Source organism: Nyctibius grandis, chromosome 3, assembly GCF_013368605.1.
Source record: "Nyctibius grandis isolate bNycGra1 chromosome 3, bNycGra1.pri, whole genome shotgun sequence".
In the NCBI taxonomy this organism is placed as follows: domain Eukaryota; kingdom Metazoa; phylum Chordata; class Aves; order Nyctibiiformes; family Nyctibiidae; genus Nyctibius; species Nyctibius grandis.
In genome coordinates this window covers 93,003,081-93,017,695 of record NC_090660.1, presented here as the reverse complement: position 1 = coordinate 93,017,695, position 14,615 = coordinate 93,003,081, and the positions used below count along the sequence as shown (strand labels likewise).

General features: G+C 35.2%; 1 protein-coding gene across 1 annotated transcript in view; it reads right to left on the bottom strand.

The window, feature by feature from the left end:
- Positions 1–14,615, bottom strand: part of EIF3E (eukaryotic translation initiation factor 3 subunit E) — a 30,987-nt gene that overhangs the window by 13,297 nt on the left and 3,075 nt on the right. The window contains exons 3-9 of the mRNA XM_068396273.1: positions 11,895–12,012; positions 7,890–7,932; positions 7,321–7,425; positions 5,135–5,260; positions 3,986–4,110; positions 2,756–2,882; positions 572–673 (exon numbers count right to left, since the gene is read on the bottom strand). Of these exons, the coding sequence (XP_068252374.1) occupies positions 572–673; positions 2,756–2,882; positions 3,986–4,110; positions 5,135–5,260; positions 7,321–7,425; positions 7,890–7,932; positions 11,895–12,012 (746 nt within the window). The remainder of the gene's footprint in view (positions 1–571; positions 674–2,755; positions 2,883–3,985; positions 4,111–5,134; positions 5,261–7,320; positions 7,426–7,889; positions 7,933–11,894; positions 12,013–14,615) is intronic.

The following is a 14,615-nucleotide window of genomic DNA, read 5'->3' as shown; positions in this document are numbered from 1 at the left end:
TAACGTTCAGCTATTAGAAATACTAACTTTTACACTAGTCAACCCAAGTGTAAGGTAAGGTATCTTTAACTGCTCATAGTAGATTAACAAAGATATTCCAAGCATATGCATTTAACTATCCTAATGTCCTTTCAACCCAAACCACTCTATGATTTTATTTCACCATTACAATTCCAGGATGCAGTATCTATCACAGCAGAAGGCAAATCCAAGCTTTTCTTCAAACGCTTCTCAAACACTAATGGAAAAGCTGAAGCTCAGCCAAATGCATGATTACCTATTCACTTCTTGTTCTAGAACTGCTTAAATATAATTTTAAAGCTATATCTTTACCAGTAAGTCTTGTTTAAGTGTTACAAAATGAGTTGTCAAAAAACACAGTTGTCAAAAAAACAATTAAACAAACAAAAAAAAACCACAAAAAAACCCATGCACACCTGTGAAATAAAGCTAATCAGAAAATATTGGCAATGGAATCAAACACCACTTCAAAAAAATTAGCTGGCCATTGTGAATTTTAGAGTTCTTTACTTAAAGGAAGAAAAGTCTCATTAAGTGTTATAAGCCTTACTGTTTCACACTCTCTCAGCTTCTTCTGTGCACCATCAAAATCAAAATTAACGTACAAGCATTCCACAAACTCCGTGATAGGGTCCCTGTATGTGTAGGACTCCTGTCAAAACAATTATGAACGATATTAGAAATCAAGGCCACAAGATCACTCGAGTATTCCTTATATTCTTCAAACAAAATTTAATACTGGAAACAAGTCCATACATCATCTTAAAATATTAAGTTAAACTGCCCAATTCCTCTTATAAAAGCTGAATAAATGCGCTCTTTTTTCCCCCCAATAGTACGGTTAAACAACCAAAAGTGCAGTCTCACCTTCAGCATTTAGTGCTGCAATCTTTGGATCAGAAAAATGTCAGTCTGTATCAAACCTCCAAATTTCTTAAAATATAGTAGAACAGATATTCTTCCCGAATTCTGATTTCAAAGACTAGTCCAACACCAAATCCTTCATACTTCAAATGATCATTTGATTTACACTGACAACACAGCTAACACAATGCTACTTTCTATACACAAAATGTTTGAATTTATTTTGGTATTACAGGAATTACTCAACTTTCTTAACTACAAGGCAGGAACAACACTAGAACTATCTACATGTGTAAATTAAGACGTAATTAAACATCCTCTGATACGTCTCTTATGCACATTCTAAGATAGCTTAACTCAGTATCTGTCAATATCTGCTTTAGCATGCAAAAAGATCAGATTAACGGAATTACTGAGAGATTTTTTTTTTGCCTGAATCAGTTATTTTTCCTTCCCCAAAGAACTGTATTCACAGTCCATTATTTACGTTGAAAATTCAGTTTTATAGGTAAAGGTTTTTTCTTTTTTTTTTTTTAAACATCAAAATTGTACTTGTTAACTACGTAATTAACATCCACTATGTAGAAGTCTTGGATTGATCACCTTTTAAATTTAATAGATATGAAAAACAAACTGCTTACCTATTAGTTCAATATTTGCTAAAGTATTGCAAGCATTAGCAATCTCTAATTGCTAGTATAGCAATCAGTCTACTGTATGATACTTGAAAAATCACTGCATTCAATGCTTTGTTTTTCCTATGTAGACAAATCACTAGTTATCCTGTCTGAACTACTTTCAAATCTAGAAAGCCTCTATCACTTCATGACTTAATATAGTGAACCATACAGAGTAGAAGAGTAATGAGAAATAAAACTCTTATCATATATTTCAAAACCAAAGCAGAGCTGGTATTTTCAAAATGAACATCCTAGTGATCCTTTTTTATTCATACCAACTCTACAAAATAAAAGCAAAAAAAGTTGTAAAATGTTACTTTACTTCAAATACTAGAAGTTCATACTACATTAGAAGTTAAATGCTAAAATGTTTTAGCTTAAGATAAAAGATGGGTCTTAACACTTCAAATAGTTTATCGCTTCTTATGCTACTTCTTTTGTGAACACTAATGCTTAAAACCAGATTAAGATAACGCTTAAAATTTGATCTTTGCATTGATTATGCTTTGCACAGGTAGTTACACCGGTGCTTGAAGTGGATATAACTGATTGCTAGCCTGTAACAACTGCACTGTCACATAAATATCGTAGTTTATTATTCACCAAATATGTTATTATTAAAAGTGTTTGAAGCATGACAGATTGCATACAAGTTGCATGCTGATTCTGGATAAAAACCTTTGCTGTAACCCCCTTGATTGCTATGAAGCACAATTCTTTCATTGCTCTTGTCCAAATCTACATCCTCATACAAGTGTGACAACAGAAGCATTTTCAAGAAAATGCACATGAACACAAAACAATCCACACAGTTCAGTGGTTTTGAAATGCAAACAAGATCCCTTATTCATACAACAATTCCTTGTAGGGATGGCTTAAAAAGAAGAATCCGATCCAAAGCCATTTCACATAACTCACTGATGCATTTAATCATACAAAAAAAAAAAAAGCAAAATTGAGCGCATATTCTATTTTACTCATTGATTGTTGACATGAAAGGAGGAAAAAATTATTATGCCCTTCCACTGATTGACATTCATTTTACTTCACAGTGAAAAATTAGTTCAATGAGAGAAACTGAGCACTAAAACATCAGTAGAAGTGCTAAACCAGACATACTATTAAAAGAAAGTTACTGTGAAGTCTCAGTAAAAAAAAGGAAAGAAAATATCATCTATTTCAGTCCTTACCTGCTGAATAACCTTGACTAGATCTTTCAGCACTTGTCTACGTTTTCGAACATCCTTATTTGTTATGACTGCAGTAGTCAGATATCTGAGGATATGTGGGCACATTGTCTGAATTGCATTGAGATACCTAGAAAGAAAAGAATCCAGAGCTCAGATAATGAAATTTTGCACCAAAACAGTATTCATGACAAATAGCTTATGCACCCTTTATGCAATACAATACCAGGGCTTATGACTGACCATTTATTCAAATATAGAAAGGTGATTTATTTTTGTTAGCCTTCTGAACATCTTTTTCAGACAGGGAGAGGAGGAAGGGAAGTAAGGGGAAGAGAAGGCAGCAGTGCACTAGGGAGAGAAGAAAAGGGACTAGCACTGCCAAAGAACAGTCCATATGCTAAATTCAACACTGGCCTAAGCTGTCAGCTACACTGATTTCACAAAAGGTGTTTGCACAGGCACATAGAACCACAGGAAGTCCTTTTTCGTATCACCATCCAAGCCTGCAACTTTCCCATTCAACTCTCCAATAGATTAGTCCATATTTACAAGTGAGAAGTATAAATTAAAAAACAAACCAACACATACACTATGAAACAAAAAGGAGCCAAAACATCCACTACAAATTATCAGTCTACTGTGATCATCATGCAAAAATTCAACTGCTTTTCTTTAGTACTATTCTCCTACATTAATACATTACATTCAACCAGGTACTACAAGGAGAAGAAAACTTATAATAACTGATTTCTTAGTGTTAAGCTGTTCTGGACTCCTAGATCTACATATAAGAAGTCAGACCTCTCACAAATGGCTACAGTGTTTCAATTTTCATTTTTATTCGTCTCAGTTTTTCCTTAAGAACCCTTCTTAAATAGGTTTTGTAAAATCAAAATAGAACAATACCTTCCCCTATAGCCCTAAAAGATGTGGTAGAAGTTCGTAATCTAGCAAAACCAGTTATTCCATCCCCTGCAAGCACCAGAAAAAGAGTCATTTGTCCTACTTCTCCGGCCCTTTTCCTTGAAGGGGAAGTATAACCGTCAAGAAAAGCAGATTATACACAAAAATTCAAAAAAAGGCTTTGAAAAAAATATTCAAAGTGTTAATATCTTCAGTACTTCTGAAACAGCTTCCAGCTTTGGGTTGAAAAGTGTTCTACAAGCTTCCATATTCATCATCTGCTTTCATTTTGATTTAAAGACCTCAACATAGCACAATACAACTTACTGTGGTTGATAGAGAAAAAGGTCAATGATATTGTCTCTTCCTTTAGGATGATTAAAAAACACGAACAAAGACCAGTGGATGAGCCATGTTCTTTGCTGAAGAGACTGCAGTGGAGAGCTGACAGACTAAAAGAAAACATAACGTTGGTTTCAGTCAAATAAAACACAGAAAGTCTGCATGAATACTAATACATGGAAACCTGTAATTGTTCAAAAATTTGTGATTTTCCACTGGCTCCTTTTAGCCGTTATCACTCTCAGGCTAAGTTTGACCTTCAGCTTTTTAACTTGTCATCTGTTAAAGACAAATCTGCTGAAAGTTATAATCAAGATTCATTTTCCAATATTATATTCCAAATTGTTTGCTGAAATTTGTATTCTATTATGGCAAAAGAATAGATTTTAGTTCTCCATGACAGCGAACTACTATGACACTATCCTAAAAAATCTTGGGAGTCTAATGAGTAAGTCAAATTTAATAGTCTATTGTAACCATATAGCTTCATAAAGATGAGAAAATTTGAGGGGAAGATTCGTTACCATTAGTTATCTGCCACATAAGATAATGAACAACTCAGAGGAGGGTGGAAGCCCTTAATCACTTCATTTCCTCTGAATTAGTACTGCAGCCCCTCTCTTTCCCTTCACGTTCTTGGTGCTCATCTGAACTCAGGAGCCGATGAGGAAGCTGAACTGGCTGAAAACTATTTCCAAAAACAAGCTGTCTTGCATTTTCTGTCAGAAATGTTATTTTCATGTGAGAAGAGTATAGTTTCTTTACATGCATTTTATTCTCTACAGAAAACAAACAGTACAACTATCTGAAATTTAGGCAGCAAACAATTTCACACAATGATACCTTGCTCTCAAATTCATCCTTGTGACTAGTTTGTTTCTTTGTTTATTGGAAATACCTTAAAAGTTCTCATCTACATTTTCAAATGTGATAAAAAGGAAGCAAATAATTTGAAAAAGGAAGCTTCACTATTTCTTCATGAGCACCCTTCAACACTTCCATTATTATTAAGAAAGTATCTAATGAAAAGGGGGTAAACTACTCCTAAACAAGACTGCAAGTGATTAATAATAAAATTTGAATACTAACACCTCTAACCTCTCACCTTACTAACACGACCAAAATTTTACTTACGTTATTATCTATTGTCTCCTTTAGTCTTGTGAGATCTTCCATGGCTGCATCCCAGTTCTGCATCAGAATTTCAGACGCCAGTTTTCCCCACAGAGAACTTAAAGCATTTCTGTCTGTTGCTGGAACCTATTTTCAACAACAGCAACAAAGTCATACTCTTAGTATTTTTTTTAAATTATTATTTACTTAAAAAAAAAAAAAGAAAAATATTTTCTGGCAGTATTTTTAATTTATAAGATACCAAATTTGCATGTTCCTATCTTTCCAAATGAAGTACTTTTTTTTTAAAAAAAAGCAATTTAGGTACAGAAGAAGAAACAACAGTAAAGCTCCTAAAGTAGAAACTAGAAAATCCTGTCAAAGTAAGACAAAGCTCCATGCTACTGCAGCTTAAGTTAAAAAAAAAAAAAGAAAAAAAAAAGAAAACAAAAATGAAATGGCAGAGCACAAGATGACACACTGGTTCCAATTTTTCTTTTTTTTTTTTTTTTTAAACACGCACCATATAAAAATGCTTCTAAAGTACTAAAACAAGGTTATAACAAAGCAGGTTCCTAAAGAACTCATGACAGTAGGTAATCACCTTAAAAAAAGTTAGGAACCAAAGTGCTGTGCCAAAAAAGCATAATTCTTACAGAAATGTCCAGTAAAACTGCAACTTTGCAGTAGTGAATCTGTTTCTTGGAAGGGCAGTCCTAAGGTCAAGCTGTGTTAGTTTTATACAGGAATGAATTACACTAGGTCACTCACAGTGTCAAATTCTGTTCTCAGACCAGTTACAACAGTTCTTTCATAGGTTATGTTTCATCACACAGAACTTTAAACAAATCTTCTCCCATCAGAATTAGCAATAAAAGTCCTATACCAAGCTATTACCAGCACAAAACCAGAACTTCACTTTTGAAATTTGCTATTTGATATATAAGAACTAAGCCCGGAATTAAAGCACGAAGAATTAAGGACAGTTGCCCACAAACCTACGTTAAGTAACTTCTATTTCCCCTCTCAGCCCGTGAAATGTACCTATAACCCTGAAAGCCATACAGAAGAGCTCAGTTTTATCATCAACGTTTAGATTAAGAATTAAAACTCATTCCTACTTTAAACCCTATTCTGATTGAAGGCATATTTCCCAATTTTGCTTCTGTAATTATAGTCAGTTACAGGAATTATTGTTCTTTAGTGGTATTTCAGAAAGCTTAGGATATTTTTAGATAGGACTAGAAATCAGACAGCAAGAAACTAACCTAACATATGAGCCACTACATATTTTCCACAACCACTACACATATCTATGAGAAATACACAGTTTAGAAGTCATTATCTTCCAGGCAACCAAGGTGCCAATTTAGCAGATACCTTCAGTTGAGGAGGTTCACACGCACTGTGTGTTGGTTCCATATCACATAATTACAGTTAGCTCTTCACAATAACTGCCTTTAGATACTGCAGCTGTTCTTCTCATAGTTAACCGGATTTTCAAGCAGTTACCTTCAATTTCCATTTGTTAGTAAAATGGCACATTCACTGACCACCAACAATAAATTTACTGTGTTGAGATTCTTGCAAGACACTAAATCTTCATTCTCAAAATTCACTCCAACCATTAACAAATGATATGAATTACAACAACATGAAGAGAGTTGCCTCAGAGACAATGGATCTGATTCTACAGTTCTCATTTAAGCTGTTTACATTTCCTAGGCAGATGACTTCTAGTCTTAAATCTGTCACAAAATTCAAGAGAAGACAGATGAGACTTCAGATAAGATGTTGGCAGCTCACTATTGCCACCAATTACGTTCAATCCACCTGCAAGCTTTTCACTACTGTTGATAACATCAAAAACAAGTATTCATTTTGCCTTTTTTTTTTAAAAAATATTTTTTCCAGGATACATTTACAGTGAGGAAAGAAGAAGTATTTTGTAATTAAATGTTACCACAATACATACAAATATAAAGGACAATTCTGAATTCACCATGACAATAACAGAATTGCTGGACAACAGTCAGTGATTATTAATGATTATTTTCAACTTTTCTTTGGTGCACACTAGCTGTCTCAAAAAAGCTCAAAAGAATTATATTTTAAGAATTAATGCAGGCAACTTACTGGTCTACGTATGTCATTGAAAAAACCAAACAAACCACAAAACCCCAAACCAACAAACACCCAAAACTTACCAGAACCCTAAAGAAGTAGAGATATTCTGCAGCTCCTGAGTAGTTACCACATTCATACTGGAATTTTGCATACCTGTAGAGTGTATCTAGGTACTCCTGCCTAAACTGAAAAGGAATACAAAAAAAAAAATCTTGTCTTCACGAGGAAAAATGCTGTTGCAAGCCAATTTTAATAGTAAAGTAACTTTAAAAGTCTTAGGTTCTTTGAAAGACATTGTACACAGGAAAGACGAGAAAACTATTATACTCTTAGTCCATGCCACCAAATTAAAGATTATGCCAATACTGTAAAAAAGGTGAAATTCTGTATTACAAAGTAAAGCACATATTAGTTACAAGGATGCAGCTAACATTAAGCTCCAGCTTTATTTTTTGTTTGTATAAAAAAATCAAAATTTTAAAGGCATTCAGATAAAATACGCTAGCATTAGGAATTCTGCCTATTAGCTACACTAACATGAAACAGACCAAAAAGCTAGTCCGTAATTACTCAGAGCTGTTGGCTGTGGGGGAGGCTGGATGGAGATATTTAGAACTGAATTCAAACAGATAAGAATTAAAACACTTACACCATGCTTCTCAGCTAAATAGTCAAACAGCATACGACCGTCTCTATAACAAAAAGATAAAAACTGCTGTTTTTACAAAACAAACTGATCGTCACCATGCAACACATTATGCAACACAACCTTTAGCTGTTAAAGAGTAAAATACCCAAATAGAGTATACATTTAAAATTATACTTAGCCACCTGTTGTGCAAAAGCAACTGCAGAAATAGCTACCCAACTACTCCTAAAGTGTTATAAATTTCAAAAATCTTAAAGTTAATATAGCTTTAAATAAAGCATGCCACCTGCAACAATAACTAGAGCTAAGAAAGGGTGGGAGGTTGTTTTAAATTCGATGGCATCCTTCGCTTTCAGTATGAAAGTTCCATTCTGACTTAGAGCTCTTCCCACTCTCATGTTCTAATTCCACAGCAGTTACTCTAGCCAAGTAGCTTGAATTTAACAGGAGACAGGAAAAAAAATGCCAAAGCCTAAAGTAAAACAGAATTAGAAAGGAAACTTATCCCACTGCTAGCACTGAGGGACAGTGATTAGCAAGAATACCTCTACCACAGCAAATGCCTGCAGAATGCACAACTATAAACAATAATCATACTCAGTAATTACTAAACATCTAATTCACACAAGATTGCATTTCTGAAGCTTTCTTTAATTTAACATAGATAATAAAAGGACAAGCAATATTATCTAGATCAAAGGAAAGTTCAAGCCTTCAGTAGGCAAATATGAAATCATTTACCACCAATAAGTCTCATATTCATGACCACAGGACTTTAGATAGCTTTGGTGTCAATAGTTTACTTAGTGAGTAATTTTTTATCCAGTATCTGCAAGGGATCTTGATCAGCTCTTAGAGTAAAAATTCAGCACACCAGCCTTTCCGTGCAATAAGAATTCTATTCAAACTCTGCTGCGATCATCTGGCAACAAGAGCCACAGTTGAATTCATTTACATAGTTGAACTAATATTCATAAATAGAAAGTATTTTCAGTTTGGCACTTTGATTGTATGGACTGCCTTTCTACAATACAGAAAGAATTAATGACATTTTTTCTGTTCTCCAGCCCCCCACCTCCCTGGGCACGCTTCTACACCAGTAGCTACCCTCCACTTCATCGCTTCTGTGTATTCACACTGTGCATTCAGTCACATGGTAAAGATGACTTGAACAATTCATGGAACTATCATATTTGACAGAACATGTACCCAAGATCTAACTGAAGAGGAGAGCACCAAGTTATAAACTCCTCTTGCGGCAAAGATACAGTAAAAGTGTATGTAGGGGAAATTTTCCCCCTTTACTCTGAAATCAACTGACTGCAAAGCTGTGTGTTTAATTAGAGCTTACGCTATAAGATTCTACAGGGAAATGGCACATTGCCAAGGTAGCAGAGAATGACAATCCCCAGTAATACTTGTGGAAGCAAAGAAATAATCTCATGGGTTTCTTCCAGTGGAACATACTTCAAGGATTAGGAATACTGACTATTCCTCTATAACTTTAAAGTCAATGTCCTCCAACAGCTGCATAGGAAAAAAGTAAGTGCAATGTTTTAGCTTATTCTTGAAAGAATTTTCACTTGCAAAGTCTCCTTTACATATCATCTTCTACCCTTTCCCAGACTTTGATGTTCCAAACAGCACTGTCATGGACCAAAAGCTGTGATTTGAAGCCCTGATAATATGCAGCTCTAAATTTGATACAGATTCCAAACCACCAGCAGAAATTCACAAAAGTCAAAGAATCAAAAGTTGCTTTCTACTATCTAAAGCATGCTGCCCAGGTCTAGAGAGTCACTGATGCCTTTCAGCCTGATTCTCCCCATTACTGTATAACCCCAAGAATCCTGATTAGAACTTCTGTTGAGCCAATAACCAAAACCATTATTTCTCAGCTGCAAAGTCTTCAGACACTTTAAAAGCAAAAATGATGTACCAGTTCTGAAACAAAACTTGCTGCATACGAGTATTAGGGCTAATATTTTATAGCATTAGGCAAGTTACATTCTATGCATTTTTTGATTGTTATCTCTTGCTTCCAAACAAGGTGTTTCTGATTTGGCGTAAGTACTACTGACTGGCTTCTGTGGATCAAAGATCAGGTAACACAACACATTTCCCAAGAAATGCTAGTACTTAGAATTGCAACAAGGTATTTTTTTTCCTAGGCCAAATAGTATTATAAAAACTGGCTAAAGGCAAAGCAAGAATTGAACAAGATCTCTATATATGGATAAGAAGTTCAATTAGATTTGAATGGAGTTGTGATAGCATCAGGAAATCTTTTCTTTAAAATTAAGACAGCCTCAGTTAATAACTTTAAGGCAGTTAACTAACAGCAATTGGGCCTTTCACTTTCAAAACTAAACTTCCAAAAGCTGTCAAGTGGCTCCTGGCTTTGCATAACCACGCAAGTCATAAGCAAATATAACTCCTTTTCTTAACATAATTATTTGACATAAATATCCATGCTGAAATCAAATATAAAGGTGGCTTACTTATCCTAACAATGCTTTTTACAGCAGAAGCTTAAGTACATTTTGGTAATACCAGAACACAAAATAGAAGCTTTTTCTGTAGTGCTGGAAAGCTAAGATATTTCACCATTTCTACTGACATCTTGTTTCACGTGCACATTGAGACCCAACACATTGCACCTAAACATTTCTGCACTGACCAAGTTTCAAATTAGACTGTAATGAATTCTGAAAACAATGTGCAGAGTGGAGAAAACATAGGGCAAAAGGGTTGATTCAGTTTCTCAGCAAGTTAGGCAGTGAGGGGAAAGGAAAAAAGGATGATAATCTCCACTTGAAAGAAGGAGTAAATTCTAATGAAGTTCCTCCCCCATCAGGTACCCATTCTCTTCAGGGGTGTTGCTCCCAAACAAAAGTATACCTCATCAAGAAGATTTCTGCAGACTAGGAAAAAGTTCATGCATTTGATGTTTTTCTAAGAAAATTCCAGAAGCAATGTTACAGTCTTCTGTATCAGTAGAAGCACAAGGCTTGCCAACAATAAATCCAAGTACAAGCTTCACCTTCAAATTCAAGTCAAGCCACAGGTACTCTATCTGATGTGGTATGCTCTATTTGATATCTTAGAGCAGGTAAGGCTGAAGAAGGGATCTAATTAATTTTCCAGAGTTGGTTAGACACTTTTATAACAGTAATAACAATGTTTCCTCTGTAAAGACAACAAGCAGTAATTTCTGTTAAATGAATACCTACCCACCCCTCTACTGAAGTTGCACAGTTACTTCCCCAATGACTACAGTTGAACTCTTTCCTACAGGGCCCAATTCAGGCTTAACCATAAGAAAACTCTCACTAGTCCTTAGATATAATATGCAGACAAACTCATTCTACTTTAATCACTCCCGTAACCAAAGTTAGAAGAAATTGGACACATCTTAAAAACATTACTATGAGCACTATCTTAAACCAACAAGTTGGCCAGTTCAGGGAGTGGGTGAGGGTAAGGGAGGAAGCACAGGACTCTTGAAAGAAATATGTTCTACAAGGCTGAAAGGATGCTTATCCACCAGGCCTCCCAGACTAAGAAAGATAGCACTCCATAATCCTCTGGGGAAGGTAGAAGAGAGAGGGCAGATGGTCTCCTAGAAAAGAGAATCTGAACTGTTTCAGCCCGTATTTCCTCTCAAAAACCCCCAAACAACCTCCCTCAAAAAACATGCAAAAGCGACCCCAAATCTCCCCAAAACTGATCTTGGCTGTGACTTGAGTACACTGAATGATAGAACTGTCACTTGTCCCGAGTTGATTCATGACCATTAAGAACAGAGACGCCTTACACACAGCACGTAAAAGCACTGAAAAAGAGTCAATTGTGTCCAGCAATTTCAATTACCTGACCACAAGCACTACTTAAATGTTGGCTGGAAGTAAGTCTTTCTTTGCAGGTGCTACACAGAAAGCATTCCTATCATCAACACCTCAGAGTTGCCAACAAGCCGTCCTGCAAAATTATGTTAGAAATTACCTAGTGGACTGCATTTGCCTTGTAGTCTCTGGGTCCTCGAACATCTTGACAATAGGTTCAGTTTCAGCTTGAAGCTGCTTCAGCTGTGCAACAACAGTTGTTCTCTTCTCACGCAAAGCTAAACACACAAACAAAAAATATTTTAATGTAACACCTTAAATTTTTACAGAAACCAACCTGTAATTACATGGTGTGGACAGCACATTTGAAAATGTCTTCCCTCTTCCTACCTCGCTTGTCCTGTCAGTCAAGTTACATAACCAGATGTGTCTAACAACTCATTAACTTAATAAAAAGCTTCTAACATTTGGTTCCTTTTCTCGTGTGTGGAGTTCTAATACAGCACTGAAGAGCAGGTATAGCTGGAACAGAGTCTGTATTAGACAAGGTACATTCGAGGCTTCCACTAAGGGAGCAACAACTTCTTAAGTAAGTTCACTTACTCCAAATAAACTTGGAAAAAAAGTAAACAGTGCCATGATACCAATATGATTGATTTTCCTCTAACTGACCAGGTTCTGAAAGCACATTTTTAGAATACTTACCTGAAAACTGACAGGAAGCATTTAAAGCAGCTCAATCTGCAAAATTATGATTTGCAACACTATGCATGCTTAATTAGAACATTAAATATTTTATTAAAAATCGTTAAGAAATAGAACGAACAGCTTTAGGGTGATTATTTTACACAGACCCAAACTTCCTCACCGAGTGCTAACACTGCAATAAAATGAACACTTAAATAGAATTCAGAAAAGCCTATATGCTTAAAAAAAACCTAAAGAAAAAACAGTAGCACCCTGAAAGTGGCTATATGAGCCAAGAAACACATGGGATCAGAGAAGCCAAGGCCAAATCCCAGAAGAGAACAGTAGGCAGGAAACCAGGAAAGCGAGCCACACTCCAGTACACTTAATGCCACAGTGACAGTTCTTTCATGATTTGACTACATATATATTTGTGAAGGAGGTCCAAAGTGGATAACACCTTAATGGTGACTCAGCCTAAATCTAAGAATGACTTGCCTGATAGGAAGTGTTCCAATAAGGAGGAATTATCTCCACCTTCAGATGAATCTTGAGATTATAAAAGAGGAAGTGGAAACAGATGAAAGAAAACACATTCAGTTGACTTACTATGAGTATAAAAGTGATTTCCTGTGACATCTCCCAGCTGTGTAATTTTAAGTTGATCTCATGGAATACAAGACAAAAGCAACTAAAATTGTGCAGAGACATTTCTAAGTATAATAGTGTAGGTGAACTTAGCTTTGAGTACTTAGAACGGTGAGGTCTTAACAAATAAAAAAATCAGTGTAAAATTCTAATGAAGCCAGCAATTCCACAAATAAAAAAACCTGTCTGTACATACATTCTGGTAAGTGTTGATGCATAAAGCTGACACATACCAGAACATCTCAGAGTAAGTTAAGACCTTTTCATAGCAAGCTGTACAAGCAAGCACCCTGAACAACTGCCTCGGTGTGAAAGTATTACCTCTGCTTAAGTTAATTTTATACCATTGAATAAAAGCCACAGATTAAACAACAGTAAGTCATCATATAAAAAAACTGATGACATAAAATCTTAAGAAGTTTGAATAAAAAAAGAAAAACATTACAAGCATGGAAATCATTGGACTATATGAAGGCAGAGCTTTCCCCAGTGACCAAATTCATTCAACTTACTTGCAGCTATGACCTTATGAAATTAAACACTTAGCAACCTGTTTAAATAAGTGGCTGTAATCAGAATATTAAAGTCATTAGACTAGTTTCTTTGTGAAAGTGTGCTGGGATTGCTATTTCTCCTTATTTACTTATGGTAACAGTAATATTTACTACTTGTAACAGTAATATTCTTCTTTAACAGTTTAGAAAGGCTGAAGCAAGGAAAGAAAGAGGAAAACCTATTCTGCTTTGAGATTTTTACAGCCCTGAGACAGTCTGACTTTTTTAATCAGTAGAACTGATAAGTAACCTAAAGGTGAAGCTATCATTACAACTGTTTCTTAGATTACAGAAGTGAAAACTTCTGGTTCTCATTATTTGTTATCAGTCCCATGCATCATTGCATATACACTCATAAACAACATCATCAAATGCTAGCATATCAAAGATTTGGTCAAAATGTTGACTGAAACATCCATAAGCCTATCAATTCTCTTCATGTATTTCCAAAGAAGCTACCTGCCAACTCTGCAGTTTAAAGGGCCCAGAAAGAGTAAGATCCAGAGGCAGAAGAACAGTTGGAACTTGTAGCTGACTATGCAAAAGCACCTGAGTCTCTTCCTTGTAAGTTGCAGGCAAGACAGACCGTAGTCCAACTAGTTTAGAAAAAAGTGAGGAATTCCACAAAATTAAAAAAGATGAAGAAACAGCAAGGAAGTGTATATTCTAAGACTAGGGTCAGGAAGGGGGAAAAAAAAAAAACACACAGAAAAAAGAAACAACTATGGGGGGAAAAAAAATAAAAAATAAAAAATAAAAAAAAAATAAAAAACAAAACAAAAAAAAACCACACAAAAACCAAAAAATCCATTCAGGATAGAAATTAGGGAAAGCAAGATATTCTAATTTTCTCCCCCTTCCCAAACACACCTCAGGAAGACAGAAATTGAAGAAGTGACCAGGAAAGTTCCCAGTAAGAGATTAAATTTCACATTATTATAGTATTAATTAACATCAATTTTTCTTCTAGAGAAACAACAATTTATATGTTG